The following is a 21,653-nucleotide window of genomic DNA, read 5'->3' on the forward strand; positions in this document are numbered from 1 at the left end:
AACAGTGATGATAAGTGATGGAGAATTTATTAATTTATATATTTCCATTTTACACGAATACGATATGACGTCTGACACAACGTCTACAAACAAATTATTGGTATTGTACGTGGTAGAACATCTGTTTGAAACTCAACCTACACGCCATCAAACCTGCTCCACCTGTCACACTGCAAGCGTTGCGATCAAGTTAAATATAGTTTGAACAGTCCACATCGTAAAATCACGACAATAATTCGAAGGATCATTTAATACGTACAGCTAAATTGAATGAGTTAGGTACACCAGTGGATGTATCTTCTTCATATGCATTCCCAAAAAATGTAGCAACAATAAAGTAAACAAAACAAGATTTAAGAAATCATGCAATTAAAATATGATATTTAGTTTTTTGCCTGTGTTCAGTTGTCTACGACGGTTAATTTTCCGTGTACCTACTGTTAAACTGATTTAGTGCTGCACTGTCGTAGATTCAGTTCCATTGATTTTCCTAATATTATATATACCTATATGACAGGGGTAGTGAACCTATGGCACGCGTGCCACTGGTGGCACGCGCGATGATTTTGCATGGCACGTGTTTCAAGAAAAAAAATACCAAAATAATAATAGATGACAGATCGCATTTTATAAAAAATAGCAGGCAAATAATCTTCAATAATACTCATTACGTTTAATGTAGATATATATAATTGGATATGTCGGTCCTTAAACTTTAGGCGTCACATACTATAATATTATCACACTAACCTTATCAGGCGCGGAGGATGCCGCGCCGTGAACCTCTAATTTTGATCGATTTACGATGCTTGAAACCACTGTACCGAGAGAATGCCTCATCTGATCGGAGCAATTCTCTTGTCAATTTGTGCGATAAGAACCAAACTAATTAATACATTAACAAACAATTTCATTTATACCCACAAAAAATGACTGCACCAAATAAGAAACAAAAACTTGGTGATGTTAGTAGTAGTAATTCTGGCAGACAGTTTTAAAATTGGTGGACCGATATGTATGGCGTGGTTGAAAAAAGTGATTAAGCTTTACGTGTGCTACGTTCTGTGAGTGGAATCTAGAACATCATTTTTTTAATGGAATTTAAAAAAAACTTTTTTTTCCTCATGAAAGACTGCTCGGCACGTCAGACAGTTGAAAAATAATATTTGGGAAATTTTAGCACGCGTACATAAAAAGGTTCGCCAACTCTGCTATAGGATATACTATTATTATTTTTCACGGAGGTTTGCACAATTTTTGACATTTCGTAGACTCGATGGAGGCCGTTCATTGGTTGACCTTTTGTTGCAGATCTGAAGATATGATAATAATTATCTTAGACGTCGGGTATTCGTTGTTTGTTCTCCCTATGTGCAGACCTAACCTGCCATTAGTAATGCCAATTGGGAGGGCAATAACTATGTTTAATCAAATCGCTTCGGATATGGATATATTATACTTACGTGTTTTTAAGATAGGGTCTATCAACATAGTTCACTGTATTTTTATTTCAATTTTGTTAACACTTATTTTTATGTAACGACATGACCGCTTTGAATTTATAATTTGTCATGTTCATTATTTGAAATACAGTAGACCCTCGATTATCCGGACTAATTGGGGATGAAGATAGTCCGGATAGGAAAAATCCGGATAATCGAAAAAAATCATAATTGACAGGGAAGTATATTCAGTATGATTTACATACAGATTTACATATACATACACATTGTATAATAAATTATTTTTTATTAAAATATACCTCAGTTGAGGCATGGTCTAAAGAGATCGTGGCTATGCAATGCGCGGATTGCGGGTCGCGGGTGCAAATGACGCATGCCGAACGACATATAATTTGTCATATAAATCCAACATGGGTCCATTTAATGTTCTGTTTATACACGGTTGTGCATATATGACGGGTGGTGGTGGGCACTTTAACGTATGTTCTATTAGTAACAATAATGATATATATTATTCATTGGCATGTTTTCTTTTTAAAGTAAATGAATAACGTTTTTAGTCATCTTTACACGATTTAAGAATTAATACGCCCGTCGCCATCACGAAATAAATTTACGTGTTTCCAGCTCGACGTTCTCTCTCCGAATGCCAGCGAGTCCAAAATTTCGTCGCGCCTATAGTAGAAAATTATTTGCCGTTTCACTGATGTAGCGTTTTAAAGCAGGTCCTACTGCGTTACTGGAACTTACTAATGGTCTTTTCAAAATTTTGTTTCATGATTTTTTCAAAGTTGACAAATCTAAAGAATTCCAACTATATGCTGCCATGTAGCAACGATCTTTTAAATTTATTTTCTTGTAGAAGCTGATAACTGTTTCTTCATTATTTTCGTCTGCTAGCAATAATCGTCGAAGCATATGTTTTCTATAAAAACGTTTGAATGTTTCTATTACACCCCTATCCATCGGTTCTATTACCGACGTGACTCTTTCGTCTTTGTATGAACGACATAAAAATACACTCTTCAACATCTTTATTTCCTGACTTTTTTCATTTCTTTCCTCTCTCAGCTTCTTCCATCTTCTGACATTAAACAATTAGTAAACTTAATAAAAGCTTCACTTTGTTTTTTTTTTATATCCGAGATAGTCGACGTTCCGACACCATATTGATTAGATAGATAACGTCCCGCGTCACCGCGTTTCAAAGCATCGATTATATCCAATTTGTCTTTTAATGAAAATAATCCGGATAATCGAGGTTCTACTGTACTTTGAAATGGTGATACGCAGCCTTTATGGTGTTGTCTCTTTGGTCTGGAGCGGTTTACGGCCAATTGGGTTTTATTTCGGCAAGACGCAAACAGTGGACGATTTTAGCTCGTATGGGCGGTCTCCGTGAGCGCAGTGAAAACATAATATCTATCCCTGTTGTCCTATTCTTATATTATGTTATTTATGATATCTCGTTTAATAAAAATAACATCTTATAGCAATCAGCAAAAAATAAGGATTTCTAAAATCAATATCAAAGTTCAAAAATACATAGAAATGTTGCCAGAGCCGTATCGTTTGTAGTGCCTGAGCTGTGTTGAGCTTAAGGGCGCGACCTATTTTCAGACTTTTTAATTGTTTGAATTATCTTATTGTCTGTTTTCTTATCCTGTTATTTTGTCCTTTAGTGTTATGTCCAGCATGCACCTCTCCATACCACGCTGTCTCTCTTGATCTCACTTTTTCTTAGGGTCCATGTTTCACACGCATATGTGATAACGGGAAGCACACACTGGTTGAACACTTTGCGCTTTAGGCACAGTGGGAGGTCATTTTTGAAGACACTCAGGCCGCCAAAAGCACTCCAACCCAGCACTCTGCGAACAATTTCATCAAATAAACATCCATCTATGTTGTCCCAGATAGATGTAGTTTTTCACTTGTTCGAGCTGAGTGCCATTGATGATGGTCTCTTTTTAGCCCGCAAAGCAGTTGAACATGACTATCGTCTTTGTTAAATTTATTTTCAAGCCTACTTTGTTGCTTACTTCAGCGAGTTCCTGCATTCTGCTTTTGGAGGTCTTCTGAGTCTTGCGAGAAAATTACTATGCCATTGGCAAAGCGCAGATGACTCAGGTATTCTTCATTTATGGGGGTCCCTCCTAGTCAAGTTGCCTGAATGACATATTTACTAAATGTCCTCCATAGTCGACAGGTTGTTCAGATTTGGCTCCCAGAGATACTCAACATTTTTTATGTTCGATTTCATACGACAGGAGGCTGCGTTTGTGGAATTTTTGGGGTTTCGCGAGGAATTGGTTAGCGCACAAAAAAACCAGACAGTCCCGCACTGCTCATGTCACTATCAACCTAGTGAAATGTTTGCATTCCATTATCATTGAAGTTAAGCGCCCTACACCGAAATCCGCCCCGCACCACACTTGGTCGTAATCGAGCGTATCGCGGGGCCCTACAATTAGTGATTTGAAGCATCTGAAACAATTGGACTGGGAGTGTCCTGGGAGAAGATGCCCAAGACTTAGGTTGCTACGCTCAAAGTGAGCTCTGACTAAGTTTAATAAGTTTATTTTAATGCAAAGTGCCAGGAAGAGAAAAGCACATGGAAATTACTAAAAGAAAATGAAGTGACATTGTGTATACAGCAAAGAAAACGAAGCTGAATACGGACAGCAAAAATTAAGAGAAGAGATCTACACGCCCGCAGCAAGACGCCGCATTTTTTTTTTAAGCAAGATAATTGGCCTTAGCACAAGTCCAACCAATTCGGACGGGCCGACCGACTTAAGCATTTCCTCTCGTTCGGAGCACATACTCAGACATTCCCAGAGGATTTGGTTGGCATCCTGTATTTCCCCTCCGCATGGACATGTCGGACGGCTTGCCAGCGAAACCACCGTGTCTAGTCACATATTGACTGGTGTGATGGTCAGGAGTTAGATATTTGGTTATCTCCATTCGCCACTTTTTATCAATAAAAGCATATCGACGGCTTATTTTTCCTCTCATATCTGGAAACCGATCACGATGAATTGATTGGCGTAAACTGAACTCGCCCGCCTCCTCCTGTGGACTTCGCGGCTATCAATTAACTTGTAAGAACCGTGTGGCGGCCCTGTAATAATGTACACGCACACCTGGTTGATAATACATAATAATTAATGTTAAATTGTTGATTTAGGTTCCTTCGCGATATGGATAACACGTATGGCGGGTAGGAAAACAAATACTATAAGCACTATTAAGGCAGTGCTTTCCAAACTTTATGTTACTACGCCTCCCTTTAAAAAAAATAATCTTGGCGCCTACGCCCCCTTTATTTCATTAAATAATCGTCTTCTTCGACCATGTTCGATCCTAATAGGATCATATGGGGGCCTCCACAGAGTAGAGGTTTGTATTAACACATTTTGTTTTTACGAGAAATGGATGTCAGCCACTTGCTCAAACTATTAGGTCCATACCCTGACTCACACACAAATTGAAAAACAATATGTGTACTTGCCAGACCCAGGATTCGAACCTGGGACCCACGGCATGATAGTCCAACGCTTATGCCGCGCGGCCACCGTGGGCGTATAAAATTTAAAACAGTTTAAATAATACAGACACCTTTTTAAATGGTCAACAATGTAAGTAGGTACTAATACATGAATGATAGAAAATATAAAAATAAACAAGGTTTTACTACTTATATTATTTTTTAAATTAATTTGTTTTTCATGCGATGAATGTGCTTGTTTATTAGCACAATCAATTTCAATAGAGTAGTCAATCCAAATTCATCATCGTTCATTGATAAATGGATTCATGGGCCCCACATTCTGAAGCGGGCCCCCAGCACCGCAATTTACTAACTATCGACTCGTGTGTCACCAGACGACATGACGTAATTGTGACGTCAGCCAATACACGCTCGAGGCATGCCGCCCAACACACAGTGCTCACCATATATATTATGATGAAACACTTATTTGTGTATGGTGATAATGAATAACGCCACTATTAGCGTCATTTTCTCGAATGCTATTATCACTCCGGTAGTACGTCACAATGATGTCGTATGACGTCATGTCGACCGGCGGCTTGGACTCGCAAGTTCTAACATAGGGCCCCAGGCAGGATCTTTGGCGGACACATCTATATATAGGTATATCATGTCAAATTGCAACGCACAACCACATTTAAAAATGTTTAATAGCCCCGAAGCAAATAAAATAATGTGAAATGTGCATTAGCAAACTAACCAAGAACAAGTAAATAGATTTTTGGTTGCTTCAATATATCTGGCGCAGAAATCATTTAAAAGTGGAAACATAGCGAACTTTTTTTTTTTGTAATTTTGATTTCCAAAGCTCCAATTTTTTTATGAATGCCTTCACTTTGTCTTTTTAAATCAGTGAATGCATTAATGGTCCTTGCATTGATTTATAGACTGACCTGACTGACCAAATAGACAAGTTTAATAACAAAATTGTCGTATTTGTTTAGACAAATTTGCCTCAAATTTCAACATTATGATTTGACCCTTTTATTTGCGCCTCCCAGTTTGGAAATCGCTGCTATAAGGCATTGACGAATAGATAACATGAATAATATAACATCGGGTATCACCTTGCTAATATAACAGTAATTTATTTCAGTGTTGATATTAATATTACTGTGTACTCAACTACAGGTGTAGGTAGGTACGATTACCTGGGGGTCAGAAGCTGATGGCGGTAAGTCCACCCTTTTTCGAAAATGATGTTTTGGTGCCAATTTTTAAACGAGACTAATATCCTTCTTCTTCTTCTTTCACCCTGTCACGTCCCAACATTGGGGCATAGGGCAAGCACAAGTTGGCGCCACTTCCCTCGGTCCATCGCCAACTCCTGTGCCTCCCGCCATGTCAGACCTGCAGCACGTAGGTCGCTTTTGTAGCATCGCTGCAGGGTGAGGGAGGGCCGGCCACGGCGACGGAACCCTTGAGGCTGTGCCACAAGGGTACGAAGTGCCGCACTCTTTGGCGGCATCCGGAATACATGTCCCAGCCACGTGAATCGTCTCTTCGTGATAACTTCAATCACCGAAGGCTGTTGTGTCTGCTCACGAACTCGGATATTTGTAACGCGGTCGTACCAATGTACCCCTAAGATTCTGCGGAGACATCGATTCTCAAAGCTCAAAAGCCGTGACTCTTGAAGCTTAGTAAGATGCCATGTCTCACAGCCATACAGGAGCACAGGTAGCACGCACGCGTTAAACAAACGACATTTGGTCCTCACAGAATACAGCCTTGACCTCCATGCGACTCCAAGTTGGTTGAACGCAGAGCCCGCCACACCCATGCGGATTCCAAGCTCACTAGAAATACCACCATCATCGGCAACCGTGGCACCCAAGTACTTGAATCTGGACACCAGCTCGACGGGCAGACCAGAAACCCGCAGAGGAGTGTCGGCGTCGATGCAAGCAGCACTGCACATGGATTTGGTCTTAGCGGCATTCAGATGAAGACCCACACGCATCGAGTTCGCAGCTAGCCTGTTCACGGTCACCTCCAACCTCTCGATCGTCGAGTCAAACACGACTGCGTCGTCTGCATACTCCAAGTCGCACAGTCTTTCTTCGCATAGATCGCTTGTGTCATCATGATGTAGGCGTATCCCACTGTCGGGGCAAACCGTCTTACGCATTATGAAATCCATCATGATGATAAAAAGAAAGGGCGCAAGTACACATCCTTGCTTGACTCCTGACGTGATTTCAAAGAGGTCAGAGGATGTTCCGGCTGCTCTCACGCGACACTCTGTATTGGTGTAGAGAGCACTTATCACGGCGACCAGTTTCCGTGGGACACCATATCCTAGCAGAATTTGCCACAGAGATTCACGATGAGGACTGTCAAATGCCTTTTCATAGTCCACGAAGCAGCAGGCGACAGGTATATTCATCTCTTGGTACTGTTGCAGAAGGCTTCGGAGAGTTGAAATATGCTCTGAGCAGGACTTCCCCGGGACAAATCCACTCTGCTGCGCACGCAAAACGTCCAGCATGGGACTTCTAATCCTGTACAGGAGAATCTGCGCCAACACCTTCCCGGGAACGCTGAGGAGAGTGATTCCTCTGTAATTATTACAGTCTTGTGGGTTACCCTTTTTGTGCAGAGTAACAACGGTACCATCCCTCCAGGCTTTGGGGCACTGCTCCCTTTCCCACACCTCGTGCAGAAGGTCACACAAGGACGGCAATACAGCGCTCAGTCCGCAGAGCAGAAATTCTGCATGGATGCCATCATCTCCAGGAGCTTTCCTGCGCTTCAGTCTTTTGACAGCCTCTTTAACTTCAGCAGTTGTCGGAGGATCTTCGCAGAATCCCGATGCAGTAGTGATTCCGAGGGCGGTGATCTCCGACGGAATATCGAAGGGATGCAATGGAGGTGGGCGATTCAGGACATCACTGAAATGTTGGCGCCATAGCTCAAGGACCTTTGCAGGTTCGGTGACTGTCACTCCGTCAGAGTTGCGTAATGCAGTGACCACTGGAAGTTTCTTACCGCAAATTGCTCTGGTGATGCGGAAGAGAGCACTTGGATTATTCTTGCAGGCAGCAGATTCCGCATCCCGAATGAGGTCATCCAGGCGTCGGCGCTTATCGCGGCGGGCAGAACGCTTTACCACGCGGTCCATTGTCTGGTATTCCGCGCTGCGCTGTGGGTCGTATGTACCATTGTCTCGCAATTCTTTCAGGAGCTTCCTCTTCTCAATCATCTCCCATGTATGAGGTGACATCCAGTCCGGTCTGTGCGTATGCCGCTCTCCTAATGCAGTAGTTGCGGAGCTCATTATAGCATCCCGGAATAATATCCATTTTCCTTCCAAGGGATCCGAGTCGATGGAAGACGTGAGAGTTCTAGCATCATATAAGCGCTTCTGCAGCTCCAGCTCATAGGTTGCACGCACACGGGTACTTTTCAGTTTTTCCACATCGAGTCTGACCGTCCTTTTGGGTTTTGGGACTCGTTTGAGGTCTTGTTCCAAGAGTTCGTGGTCACTGTGGATGTCTGCACCTCTATATGTCCGCACGTCTAGCAGTTCATGCCGGTATTTCGCTTTGACCAAAATGTGGTCGATCTGGTTTCTTGTATTACCGTCTGGCGATGTCCATGTATATTTGTGGATGGTCTTATGAGGGAAAAGACTACCACCAATCACAAGACCATTCATTGAGGCAAAATCTACCAGACGGGAACCATTATCGTTCATTTGGCCAAGGCCATGTTTTCCCAGCACAAAGGGTCCACGCGTCTGCCAAAGTAGGATCTGACCCCTCGCGTGGACTAATATCCTACTAAGTCCAAAAATGTTGTACTTTTAAAGATAAATCATAAATCTGTGTAGTAAGCAGGGTAGAGCTGTAAAAGCAGAATGCAACAGAGTGACTTATCGCATTATGCTTCTAAATTGTGACAATCATATCGACTACAATATATGAAAAATGTTGGACTTACTTCATTCTGCTTAGAGTTGGGTTTCGGAAATTTTCCGACGGGAATTCTCGAGAAATTTTCTAGATTTTCCATCCCGAATCTAGAGAATTGAAATTTTTAACATTTTGGGAAATCCCGGATCTCGAGAATCTTTTCTCGGGATTCGGGATTTCTTTATTATCAACTAGTTATTAGTCAACGCATAATTTTGCGTTATAAATTATAATATAAAACTGGCTGCGGTAATAACAACAAGTGTATCGGCGGCTTGAGAACTTAGCCGCCGACGGAAAAGTGTACCGGCCACGCGTTGACTCATTAGCTCTGGGGCGTTCATAAACATAATACAAAGGGCCCTTTATTCGAATACAAAGGCCTCCTTTATTAATAGGAGCTCGACACCGGTGTCCCGTCTGAAACGGGCCTGAAACTCCCGCTTATCCATGCACACGGTGTATATGTTTCGCCGAATGTGCGAAATTGACTAGTACATGAAATGGGCAAAATTTCGCCTAATTCATGTAATAGTCAAGCCCGTTGCCTATTCATGAAATAGGTAAATTATCTGCCGAGTGTGTGAATTCGCCAGAGTATGGAATTCTTAAACTGTTCACATGTCAGTCGAAAAAGTAAATTTAATACGGATGGTTTTATAAGTTATAATTGGACATTATATAATATTATTATTATTAGGTTAGGTTAGGTTTTGTAATTCTGAATTCAACTGAATGTCCATTTTGAGGTTAGCTAACAAGTGTCAACAAACTATCAAATCATACAATCACAAACAAACAATCGACCATTGCACGATTGATACCCAAGCACGAATCAAATCGCGAAAATACCTTTTAATAAAATTCTTTCGTTATCATATTATAGTTCTAGATTTTTTTGTGCATAGTACTCGTAAATGGATATGAACGTGATTGTAGTTATTGATTCGTATTGGTTAGTTTTATTAGTTGCAAAAAAAACAACCGGAGCGCGACCATCTATTTTGACCAATGCATGAGCATTTGACACATTTGGTTTAGTTGCAAAAAAACACCACCGTAGCGCTACTATCTAATTTGCCCAATGCATGAACTAGGCAGAAAAATTACTGCCGAATTCATGAACTTGGCAGATATTTTGCCTAATTCATGAATAAGGCAACGTGCTTGCATTTTTTCATGATTAAGACAAAATTTTGCCCATTTCATGTAATAGTCAATTTCGCAAATTCGGCGTTAACATATACAACGATATAATAGCTCTTAGGAAAATTCGAAAATCATTAAAAGATTCCTGCAAACAAACCAAAATCACAGATTTTCTTAATTAATAATGAGTGTTAAACTTGTCATAATAATTGTCTGCTTTAGAAGTGCATAATAAATATAGTAATTTATAAAGAAAAAACAACTATGGTTCGAATTATCCGTGTTTTCCGTTATCCGAGTCTACTGTCTTTTAAAAACACACGCCATTTATTTGAGATGCATCTCTTATTAAATTTGTAAACAATGTTCCAATTATTAGATGACATACAATTTTATTATTTGACCTATTCTCCAACAAGAAGATTTAGGCAAAAGCCGAAAGGCGCTCTTGTCGACTAAATGGGAGGAGCTTGTTAATTTGTAATGGAATTACTTACTTACCTTCTTCGGCGACCTTTTAACGAATGATTCACACGATATAAGAATGTAAAATTCGAGTCCCGCCTTGGTCAATAATATTTTTATTTATTTTTCTTTTCAAGGTATGTTTCTGAGGTGTTTCCGAATTATGTAGTAAAAGATTTTTACATATTGTAGGCATTTAAAGTGAAATTATAGTTGCGATAACGGAATGGATAAGGTCATAATAAATATTTTACAACGCTGTTTAATAAACATCATGAAATACCCAATGCCTTTTTATAGAAAAACATTGTAAAACTAGGTAAGGTCGTGTATAGTATACAGTCAAACTTGGTTATTACGAGGAAGATGGGACCGACTGAATTTGCACAATTTGGCACCATGGGTACGGCAAATGCGGCTTGCAGTTGTAGTGGTATTGTTTGCTAGCATTGAAACAGGCATTGTCGCAAGCAATTGCGCAAGCAATTGCGCAAGCAATACACGCGCGAATCGCTTATGGTGCCACTGTAGAATGATTTACCTATACCTACTGACTTCACAAACATTGGATTTTTTATTTCAACCATATGCGTGGATACTTTTTCAATATTGTCGGCGAAAACACCAATTAGGTAGGTACTTGACACTTAACTAGTGTCATAAATGTAATGCGCTCCCGGCGGCATCCTGTCCGGTCGACGAAATGTTTTAAAACGATCAACACATTAACAGTTTTAAGAAAATTTTTGACGATATTTTAGCTCGGTGTATCCGATAAGTTGCTCGTTATAACAGTGAATAAATGTATGGAGAAAATCATAAACTAAAATGTCAACAAATGTTTCCTCATTACATCCGAGATCTCGCTATATCCGTGATCGTAATAACCGAGTGCGACTGAACATAGTGTTTTTTAAACATTAATGTTAAATCAATTTTTAAATGTACCTACTAGATTACGTTAACGCTTAACCTGGCCATAGGGACTTATTAATTATATTTTATTTAAATGAAATATATCTTTTATTTATATGTTAATTATATGCACTAATACCGGTATTCGATAAGAAATATCGAAATACCGGTATTGATATATTCATTCGGTATTGCAATCCCTAGGTTCACCCTTGCCGCGGCCTATCGTTTTTCGTCGAAGAAAAATACGAACTTTTTTTGGTCGTCGTCCGAGGTAAAATTTGCGGTGAAGCAAAAATCAATTTTGGGAGATTTTCGGAGAGTATCGAATATTTTTTTTACATTGTCGCAATCGTCGTGAAAACGCATAGACGGTGAATTTATTTGTCAATAGAATCAGTCGTTTATAAATAAAATACACTAGATTTAATGTCACATGCGAATTTTAGAGTCCAGTGAAGACTAGTGAAAAACGCTATGTTGGCAATATTATTATCAATAATATTACATATATAGTAATAATGGGTTCCATGACAAAACAGAACAACGATAAATATAACTAAGACCTTTCAGGAAAAATATAAATTTAATGTTGAAATTGTACTATCTCTATTATGTTGATAGATTTTTAATATCACAGATTGACAATACGCCATAATAAATCAAATTATATACCTAATTTCTGCATTCTTAATCGCTAGAAAGCCTCAAATAAACGGGACTTAACTCGTTGTTGCCTGCAAGCTTAGGATATCTCATCTTAATCAATATAATATGTTCGAAATGATTGGGTGACTAGGTACAACGAAATAATGACCTAACCTAACCTAAATAGATTCCACAAAAATTAATGTTTCATTTTTCCCCTGGCTGTTCTGTTTTGTCACTGTTCTGTTTTGTCATGTTCTGTTTTGTACAAGACAAGCACACAGATAGCAGTTGCGGGCTGGTGCCTTGATTAGATAATTCTCAAACTGTGTGTCGCGGTTCTCATCAATTAATATCAAAAAGAGATTAGTATCTATTTTATTGTTGCACGATGCCATGCCATTACAGTGATGGTGAATTTCTTCGACCTTGCATGTCATAGAGCATTTAAAACAATTACAATAATGTGGGGTGTGTCAGTCTAGGCTTGCCATATTTTTCAAACCTGTTATTTATTATTGAAGTATTATTTATAAGCAACAAATTTTCATCACAGGTATAACACGCCATAGGGCACAGGTAAACGTCATAAAGTGCTGTTATTAAAATCCTATTTTGGATAACGGGGACTTCGTTTCCTTATACTGCCCGTCAAGTATCCACACATTTTACGCCGACGTATATTGTGTCGTAACGAATGTTAAGCGCCCTTCAAGTGTCCCGGGGCAATCTCTCAAGACCTTATATTAGATTGTTGTCTTAGGCATAAAGTCCACTAAAGCAGGCTTGCGGGGCGCTCGCGCATTTTCTATGTGAATCATCGAAAATACAACGTAATCAAATACGCCAGCGCACACTGGATTTGACGACGCATTGTGCCCGCCTGCCCCATGAGTCACCGTTTTTGGCTTCTCAGCGATACGAATTAACGAAAATACAACGTAGTCCATTCATTGAACACGGCAAGCAAAATCACGCTCCTCGAAGCGTCGTCGATAGACGGGCGAGAAGCCATTATTTAAGAACAGTGAACTCTTTGTTTAGTTATTGCGTGTCCGATATTAATTACAAGCCCCGAGAAATTTAATAATATTTTTATTGCTTTGTTATGAGAGACGCTGATAATAATAATTATTTTGTGCTCCTTGAGCCCCTTATTACATAGGTGAAGGGTAATGCGCGGGTGGGAGGGGGCCTACTCAGTAGTGAGCGCACCGAACGCCTTTTTGGTGGGCTTTATGCCAGGCTATACCTCAGCTGAGGCATAGTCTAAAAAGATCGTAACTATGCGACGCGCGGATTGAACTAATGACGCGTGCCGCACGAAACATAATTTGTCATAAAACATTCAACATGCGTCCATTTAGTGTTATATTAGTAATAATAATAGTAATATATTCATTGACATGTTTTCTTTTTCGAGCATAGGCATAACGTTTTTTAGTCATCTTTACACGATATAAGAATATTATATTCTTACGACGCGAATATTATATTCTCACAAAAAAAGACGTACTGCCACCTCGAATGCCGCTCGGCGAATTGGCGACGGATGCGAAATTTCGTCTCATCTATTATTGTTGGAAATACCCGCGCGCGTATTGTAATATTTTGATGTAACCGATCTTATTCCAAAAGGATAATTAGCTCATGGAATTCTATGATACATTTGCTCCAATTTGCTCGTTGGCTGCCAATTATCGTTGAAAATTATCGATTTTCAATAACGTATATCTCAGAACCCTTTGTGAATTCGACAAATATGTATAGAAACAATTTTATAGAAAATTTAATTAGCTTTCAGTTTTTCATTGAAACATTTTTTTTCTACATGCACATGCACCTTTTCCGAGATATAAGCGAAAAACCATAGCACCTTTTCCGAGATATAAGCGAAAAACCATAAAATGGGACCTTTCGACCCCCCTCCCGCCCTTAGCTCACCTTCCAGGGGCGGGGACTTTTAGTATGTATACCTACTAACTACTCCTAACAAAGTCCTGATGTCAAAAATTGTGACATATTCCATGCTCTCTTCAATATATTCATGGACTGGATGGACGGACTATAAGTAAATACTAGGAATAAAAAATATTATGATTACCGTTTTCATGTCTTTACAAGAGGATTTAGAATATGCCGCATGTTGTTATTTAGTGTAAATAGGCATTTGATAGACGCTGAAGATTTGATGATTAAATTAAAATTCTAAAAAAAATATAGTTATTTTTCAAGAACATAGTTCAATTTTTCCAAATATTGATCATAGTTTATTGCACATTCATTAAAGTATTAATAAATAATTGTCTTCGTTAGGTTTAGCCGGCTCGCACATCACAACTCGCCTTGTGTGCCTGACGGCCATAAATCAAAACTTCCGAGACCGCCGGCGAATGTTGCATGTTACAACCTCGCACATCTGCCTAGCGACATCGACATTCGCGCGTAATCTCCCGAAACGTCAAAATATACTCTAGCTAGACGACGCCATTGCGCAAATATGTCATCAGACGCGGAAATAGCGATTATTATGTATTGGTACCGGAGAAGTCTCTCGTCTGCCATTTTTATTGTGTTGATTGTATGAACAAACGTCAAACGCGGTGACCAGCGATGAGCGAGCAATGACAGTGTAGACAGAGACAGAGACAGAAATTGCCGATTTTGCGGCTGTGCGCATGCGCGGAGTCGACATTTTTCGATATCGACATGCAGGCTCTAGCAAACGCAATTCGTCGCATGCAGGAGCGTCGCAGCGTCGCAGTTGCATCGGCCAATCTGCGAAGCTCCATTTGATAACGTTTGTTTCTTGGTTTACGATGACGTCACATCGACGAATTCGTCGTAAGACGCATGCGGCGAGTTCTGATGTGCGAGCCCTCTTATGACGTATATTTGTGATATGAATTGCGATTATTTGCCGTTTCACTTATGTATGCAGTTAAGGAAACAATTGTATGGAAATAATGATCGTAGTATTTGTATGGTCCTAGTTTTGCGTATTTTGTATTTAATCGCTTATGGGGTCCCTGCGTTGGTAACTACCCCGCGTGTAAATAATACATATTTTCCATGGGTAAATGCTTTTCTGTCTGTATCTTTGAACAGAAATCGAGACAGCTCGCGACACACCCTGTCTTTTATGGCCAATAGCTTACTCGTTACGTACTAGGGGTGATCAACTATTTACGTACGCACAGTGATCGTTTTTTTTTATTTATTCGATTATCTGAATCAATATTTTAGTGTGCACCCCAGCATCACACTGACACACGTCGGAAAGATATTGTCATAGCAGACATGTCCATCTTCAAGTAGGCTGTAATGGTTACATGTAAATTGTATATAAAACATTTCACCGTGGCACAGTTCGCCGTGAGTTTTCTATCGGAGAGAAATGACCGTATACTATACGGTCTCCAATTTTATTAGATTCAATATGAACGTTATTTCAATCATGTATTATCATAACCGATTTTGGCAAAATTCATGAATTCAAGAATGAAAACCTAACCTTACCTCACCCAGCAAATAATCCAGTATATCGGCTATTTTCAAAATTTGTTTGCTGCTGGCTTCCTGTAAACCGACAAGAACCGTATTTTATTTAGACAATAATTTTATGTCAGTAATATACGACCCAAAGAGGTTGGACGGTCTTTAATATACGGCCATTTTCCGATACAAGTTTCCGGACACGGGTTGTAATCTACCACACTCTCACACCGCCATTCTTCAATTTAAACTAACGTTTTATATTTGGTTAATGACAATTAAATAACAACTGTCTTTCGTTATCACAAATAAATTCAATGGGAAATTGAGTTAGTTTTTCTCCTTTAAGGCAGAGTGATAATTGATGATGATGTAGAACCAGATCCTCCCTTTATTTTTGCCAATTTACTGTGACCAAGTTTCCAAGGGACTCTATAATATCAGTCAAACTCGGTGATTACGATCACGGAAATAGCGAAATCTCGGATTTAATCAGGAAACATTCGTTGACATTTTAGTTTATGATTTTCTCCATACATTTATTCACTTTTATAACGAGCTACTTCTCGGATTTACCGAGCAAAACTGTTAATGTGTCGATCGTTTAAAAACAACATTTTCGACCCTAAGCAATAAAATCCGACCGGACATTTCACTAGACCGATGCCGCCGGGATCGGATTACGTTTATGACACTAGTTGAGTGTCTAGCTACCTAATTGGTGTTTTCGCCGACAACATGGAAAAAGTATCCACGCATATGGTTGAAATTGCATGTAAAAAATCCAAGCTTTGTGAAGTCAGTAGGTACCTACCAGCGCCGGCGGCTCAGCACTTCATTACAATAAACAACTTCTTTTGTAGTTTATGAATGTCATGCTTGTTTCGGGGATTTTCACCATGATTTTCAGATTTTTTATGTTATATGCTTAAATATAACGTGGCGCGAAAAATGTTATATAACGAGTAATGCTTATAACGAGCAAATTCAGTCGGTCCCATCTTCCTCGTAATAACCAAGTTCGACTCTATAAACTAACAAACATAGAATAAAATTCTAATGGATTCAAGCTCTGTACTATTCCATTTAAGTCGTTTTTTGCGACCCGGGTTTCGCCTTTCGGCATATTCAGGCGCCGTGTACACTCACCAAAGGCAAACACACACTGACAACGAACTCTCTTTACTCTAGCTTATATAATAAATCAATTATTTATTGTATGCCGAAAGGCGAAACCCGGGTCGCAAAAAACGACTTAAATGGAATAGTACAGAGCTTGAATCCATTAGATTTTAAATTCAAATTCCATCAAGTACCTTCACTCGATAGTATTAATATTAAACTTTGAATAGCTGGGTTTCCTAGAAGTGCTAGATTCCGCAGATATTTCGGGGATAGGCGGGCTCTACCAATTTGGTGACCGGACTTTGGTAAATGTCGGTTTGGTGTTTACAATTACTGTCCAAATAAAGTAAACAAACCAAATATCAGGCATTCTATCTAATTTAACATTGCGAGTATAATAGTTACTCTATGTGTGTTTCTAATCCAGGCCCACCAAATGGTCTGTGAGAATGGATTGAAATCTCGATTGGGTTATATCTTATAACATTTTCGTTAATTTAACATTTTCGTCCAGTTAAATTATTGTCTGTTATAAATATATTTATACTTAGGTATATATATTTTCGCCCCCACACCGCCTATCGAATGCTAGCTAATAGGGTGGCTATACATAGTGAATAGTAGTCCACCACATCGTCGCTATAGGATTGGTTTCCCGAATATCCGTTTTTGTCGAAATCGACCTTTTAATGCAAAATGTTTTTTTTGTATCTAATTGGACTAGAACCACCCCTTTCTTTAAATTACTTTGTAATGGTAATGAATATATCATTCATATGCTGTAAAAATAACAATTTAAATATCTCCATATAGGATTATGAAATTTGTTTTTCGTCTCCTGAACATTTGGTTTATTCGGGATACCAATCTACAGCGACGACATGGCGTCAGTTAGCTAAGTCGGACATGCTGTCTTTATTTGACCTTTCATCCTTCCTCCGACCCAGTGACGTCCCGTAGGGGTAGGCAGATTGAGCGTCGCTTGGGGGCGGCTGTTACTCGAAGCGCGGTAAATTCATGAGAATCAGTTTGTATACCTACATAGAAATAGCTACTTAAACTTAGTAATAACGAAAATATATTTTCATTAAAAAATTCAGGTCACTGTTTGGAAACAAAAATGTATTAAATTAACATAGAATGTTTAACAGGACTGTAATTTTTTTGTCGGGGTCGTGATGTCTAGTTTACTTCCGTTGGTCTTAGAGGTACTTGGTGACCTGAAACGACACGTGCACGGATGATAAAACACCGTAAAAATGGCATTTTGGCACTGTCCAGGAGCGGCATTTTGTCTAAAGCGTCACTGCTCCGACCCGCTCATTTTCGCGCAATTATCATTTATGGCACTACAACCCTTGGCCTCCTTCAAAAACACTCTCCGGTTCCTTTGACCGAGCATTTTAAATCTTCTGTGGTGCAGTCCAGCCATCTAAATTTCGGCCGTCCAGGTCTTTTCGATTCGCCTTGGGATTGGTGTGTTGGCGTAGCCGATCCAGCGCAGTTTGTATTCTCATATACCACGTGATCTTTTCGCCCCTATCAAGTGTGTACAACTCCTCATTGTACATTGACCTCCAAATGCCACTTGTCGCGCAATGATGAATTGAATTTAGCATAGTAACATGTGCTATTTAAAACCATCATTGGTCAATGGTCAGTGCGATCCAATGCTGGTCTTCGCAATGGCTTCTGTCAGGCAAATGTTGGCGTCCTTTGTTGCATGTTACAGTGACCACTAAAATGTCGTCAATTCAGAGAAAACAAGCACACTTGTCACGTTCATTCAATGACATTCATACTTAACTGCGAAATTACTTTGAAAACGAGGGAGACACTATACGTATGTAGTTCGCTTCACACTTCATCGTGAAATGTTTTATCGGAAATAATGGTCGTATATTAAAGACCGTCCAACCTCTTTGTGTCGTTTATTACTGAGGTAAAATTCATGTCTAAATAAAACACGGCTCTTGTCGGTTTACTTACAGGAAGCCGGCGGCAAAATAGCCGATATACTGGATTATTTGTTAGGTTAGGTTTTCATTCTTGAATTCATGAATTTTGACAAAATTGGCGCTGTTCCCGGATCCTGGCTTCCTATAAACCGACTTGTACCTAAAACAATTACAAAGCACGTAATAAAAACTACCGAAATACAAGGGAAAGACGGTTGAATTGTAATTAAATTAGAAATATAGAACAACGCGTAATTTTTTCATCTCTTTCTGTCAGTGGCGCTTCCAGGATTTAATATTGGGGGGGGGGGGGGGGGCAAGGAGAAGAATGTAAATTAGTCCCATAGCCTCTTTTTCTTCTTCACAGCCTAATTTCTCGTTTATCGCCCTTTTGTCTATTGCACTACACCATGGTCCCCACATCCTGAAACGGGCCCTCAGGATAGGATATTTGGCGGGCCCCCTACCTACCGCGAAGATTAAAGGCAGTGTGAAACACTACATTAACGTTTTTCAAATTGTGTTTTAGTTCAAATTAAGGATACTTATACAGTGAATTATTGGCGATTTTTAATACATCTACTTTAATAATAGAGCTGTCAAGTATCGACACATAATAATCAAAAAATATATTGCAAATTATATAATTGAAAATAGCACCGCAGGCGATTTTTTTTTACTATTAAAGCTAATTTATGATGTGTGTTTATTTTACTTATCTGGTCAACCCGACACGCCGGGCCCCTAGGCTAGAGCCCTGTCAGCCCTCCCCAGCCATGACCTACACCACTCCGGAATTCAGGTGGACACCGAGAATTTTTTGACAGTTCTATTAGGGATTGGGTTTCTAAAAAAACCTGACATTAGTGTTTCGAAATTTTTGTGTTAGAAATTAAAATCTAAGAAATTTTTCTAAATAGGGTGCTGAAGAATTATAAATCATTTTTTTTGCCGTGTTTTTATTTGTCTAAGCCCAAAGGTATAGTTTATTGGCTTTCAATTTCAATGTTTAAAATCATTCTGATAATTTTCATGTTTGGGGGGTGCCAGTGCTCCTTTCCACCCCCCCCCCCCCGGGTGCGCCAATGCTTTCTGTACGTACGTACAATTTACATGTGACCCCCATTATACGAAGATACGTAGACATGGAAGATGGATAGTGCCTACACGTAAGGGACAACTTGTCAGATATCTTAAAGCGGATCTGTAATAATCAATTTTGTTGAGAAGTCCTCCAAATATTGAATAATTAATTGATAATATTCTCTTACGGACTGCAGTGCCAAAGTTACACGGTACTGGGTCAGGTGTCGCAAACGCGACACGCATAAATCGCAGACTAGACAGGTGCGGACGGCGACAGGTGTGCCATGGGCATGGCCCCCACAAAGAGGGGGCTGACAGGGCTCTAGCCTGTGGGCCCGGACTCAGGCGGGGCCCGGCGAGGCGAGTCGACCAGATAAGTGAGATAAACACACATCACAAATTTGCTTTAATACTAAAAAAAGTCGCTTCCTTCAATAATATTATTATTTGAAGTTATGTGGCTGTACGATACAATTTTTAATTGTGTATCAATACTCGACATCTCCATAATTCAAATGGATGTATTAAAATATACAATAAAACACTAAACATACACATTAATTGTACCGCGTACACCATTTGGAAAACGCTACTGTAGAGCGTCGCACTGCCTTTATTCTTAGCGATAGGTAGGGGGGGGCGCCAAAGATCCTAGCCTGGGGGCCCTCTTCACGATGTGGGGGCCATGGGTATCGAAGATACATTAAGACTACATGAGTCATACTGTTGTCAGTTGCTTTAACGTTTAGTATTTATACTGTTTTATGTATACTAAGTACCAATAATATAATCTGTTAGTTGTATAAGTTTCATCAAGATTGGTCTGGTAATCTTTGTGCTATAAACAGGGAACTCAGAAATAATAGGAACTGAAATACCTAACGTGTAAGCAGATGCAGGCAACCGATCTCGAGTAGCGAAGAATACTGAATAAATTTAAACACGTGTCAAGAATTCGTTATACGTCGAATACTGAAAACTGCTCTCGGTTTATGCATTTACGCTCATTTAATATTGGTGTATTACAGATTACACACACTATTGCACGTGCGTAATGCATGTTTCATTTTCGTGTGACACTCTGACATTCAAAACCCTGCATCAACATGTGGCGTATTGAATATAGCCTATCGGCATTATATTTATTATCTGTTCTGTGGCTATAAACGAACAAATGAATAGACAGACATACTCCAAATATATCATTATTGGGTATCGGTTAGTGATTCCCAACTGAGTTCCGCGAGCGTTCTCAGAAGTTTGTGAAAAAATAATTACAAGATAAAAAAAACTTTTTATAGGTATACAACGTTTTTAAATTTTCTGTTGAATCATATAAACTTGACTTGACTAGCTTAATCGATCAAAAAAAAAATGTACTTGGTAGAAATATTGAATAAATATGTTGAAATGTCATTTTGACACTTCATATTGATTTCCATAGTAACGCTCGTATATATTAATAATTTAGTTGCTAGGTCCCACTTAGCAACCAATAATAGTTTTACCTTTTACGGATTTCTTCCGAAATAACTTTTCATACAAAACAGAATTAACTGAAAATGAAATCAATTCTATTTAAAGATGGCTAAAAGTATTAAAAATGCATTGGCATCGTGTTCTGATATATTCTAAAAGTTTCAAATGTCTAGCTAGTCGGGAAGTTAGTTAAAAATCGATTGCAAGATTCGTACCGGACAAACAACCACCGGACAAATAAGAATACGAGCTTAGAAAAACGTTGTAATAAAAGTTGAAACCATTTTGGTAATACAGAGAAAAAAAATACTTGGCCAATTTTGATTAGTTAAATATTATCATAAGTTGTTTTGCAGTAGACTGGGGAATTTTTGTGACGGGAAGCAATTCAGTT

General features: G+C 39.2%; 2 protein-coding genes across 5 annotated transcripts in view; one reads left to right on the forward strand and one right to left on the reverse strand.

Moving 5' to 3' along the window:
• Mical (Molecule interacting with CasL) overlaps positions 1–21,653 on the forward strand; it is a 193,047-nt gene that overhangs the window by 120,419 nt on the left and 50,975 nt on the right. The gene's annotated exons all lie outside the window — the stretch shown is intronic.
• Positions 3,812–8,683, reverse strand: LOC147079423 (uncharacterized). Its single transcript, XM_085960479.1, has 2 exons — positions 7,639–8,683; positions 3,812–3,927 (listed from the first exon to the last, which is right to left on the reverse strand). The coding sequence occupies exons 1-2, from the start codon at positions 8,681–8,683 to the stop codon at positions 3,812–3,814; spliced, it is 1,161 nt and encodes a 386-aa protein (XP_085816605.1).

The sequence above is a fragment of the Rhyacophila brunnea genome, unplaced genomic scaffold (assembly GCF_057557595.1).
Source record: "Rhyacophila brunnea isolate RB1 unplaced genomic scaffold, BYU_Rbru_1.0 scaffold_1, whole genome shotgun sequence".
NCBI lineage: Eukaryota > Metazoa > Arthropoda > Insecta > Trichoptera > Rhyacophilidae > Rhyacophila > Rhyacophila brunnea.

What these genes read in the sequence shown, in the direction of transcription:
- LOC147079423 (XM_085960479.1), bottom strand. Translation starts at nt 8,683, where the DNA reads ATGAATGGTCTTGTGATTGGTGGTAGTCTTTTCCCTCATAAGACCATC. An exon ending in CCCCAAAGCCTGGAGGGATG is followed by an intron (nt 3,928 to 7,638) that starts GTACCGTTGTTA and finishes CACTAATTGTAG; the next exon opens with GGCCCCGCGATACGCTCGAT.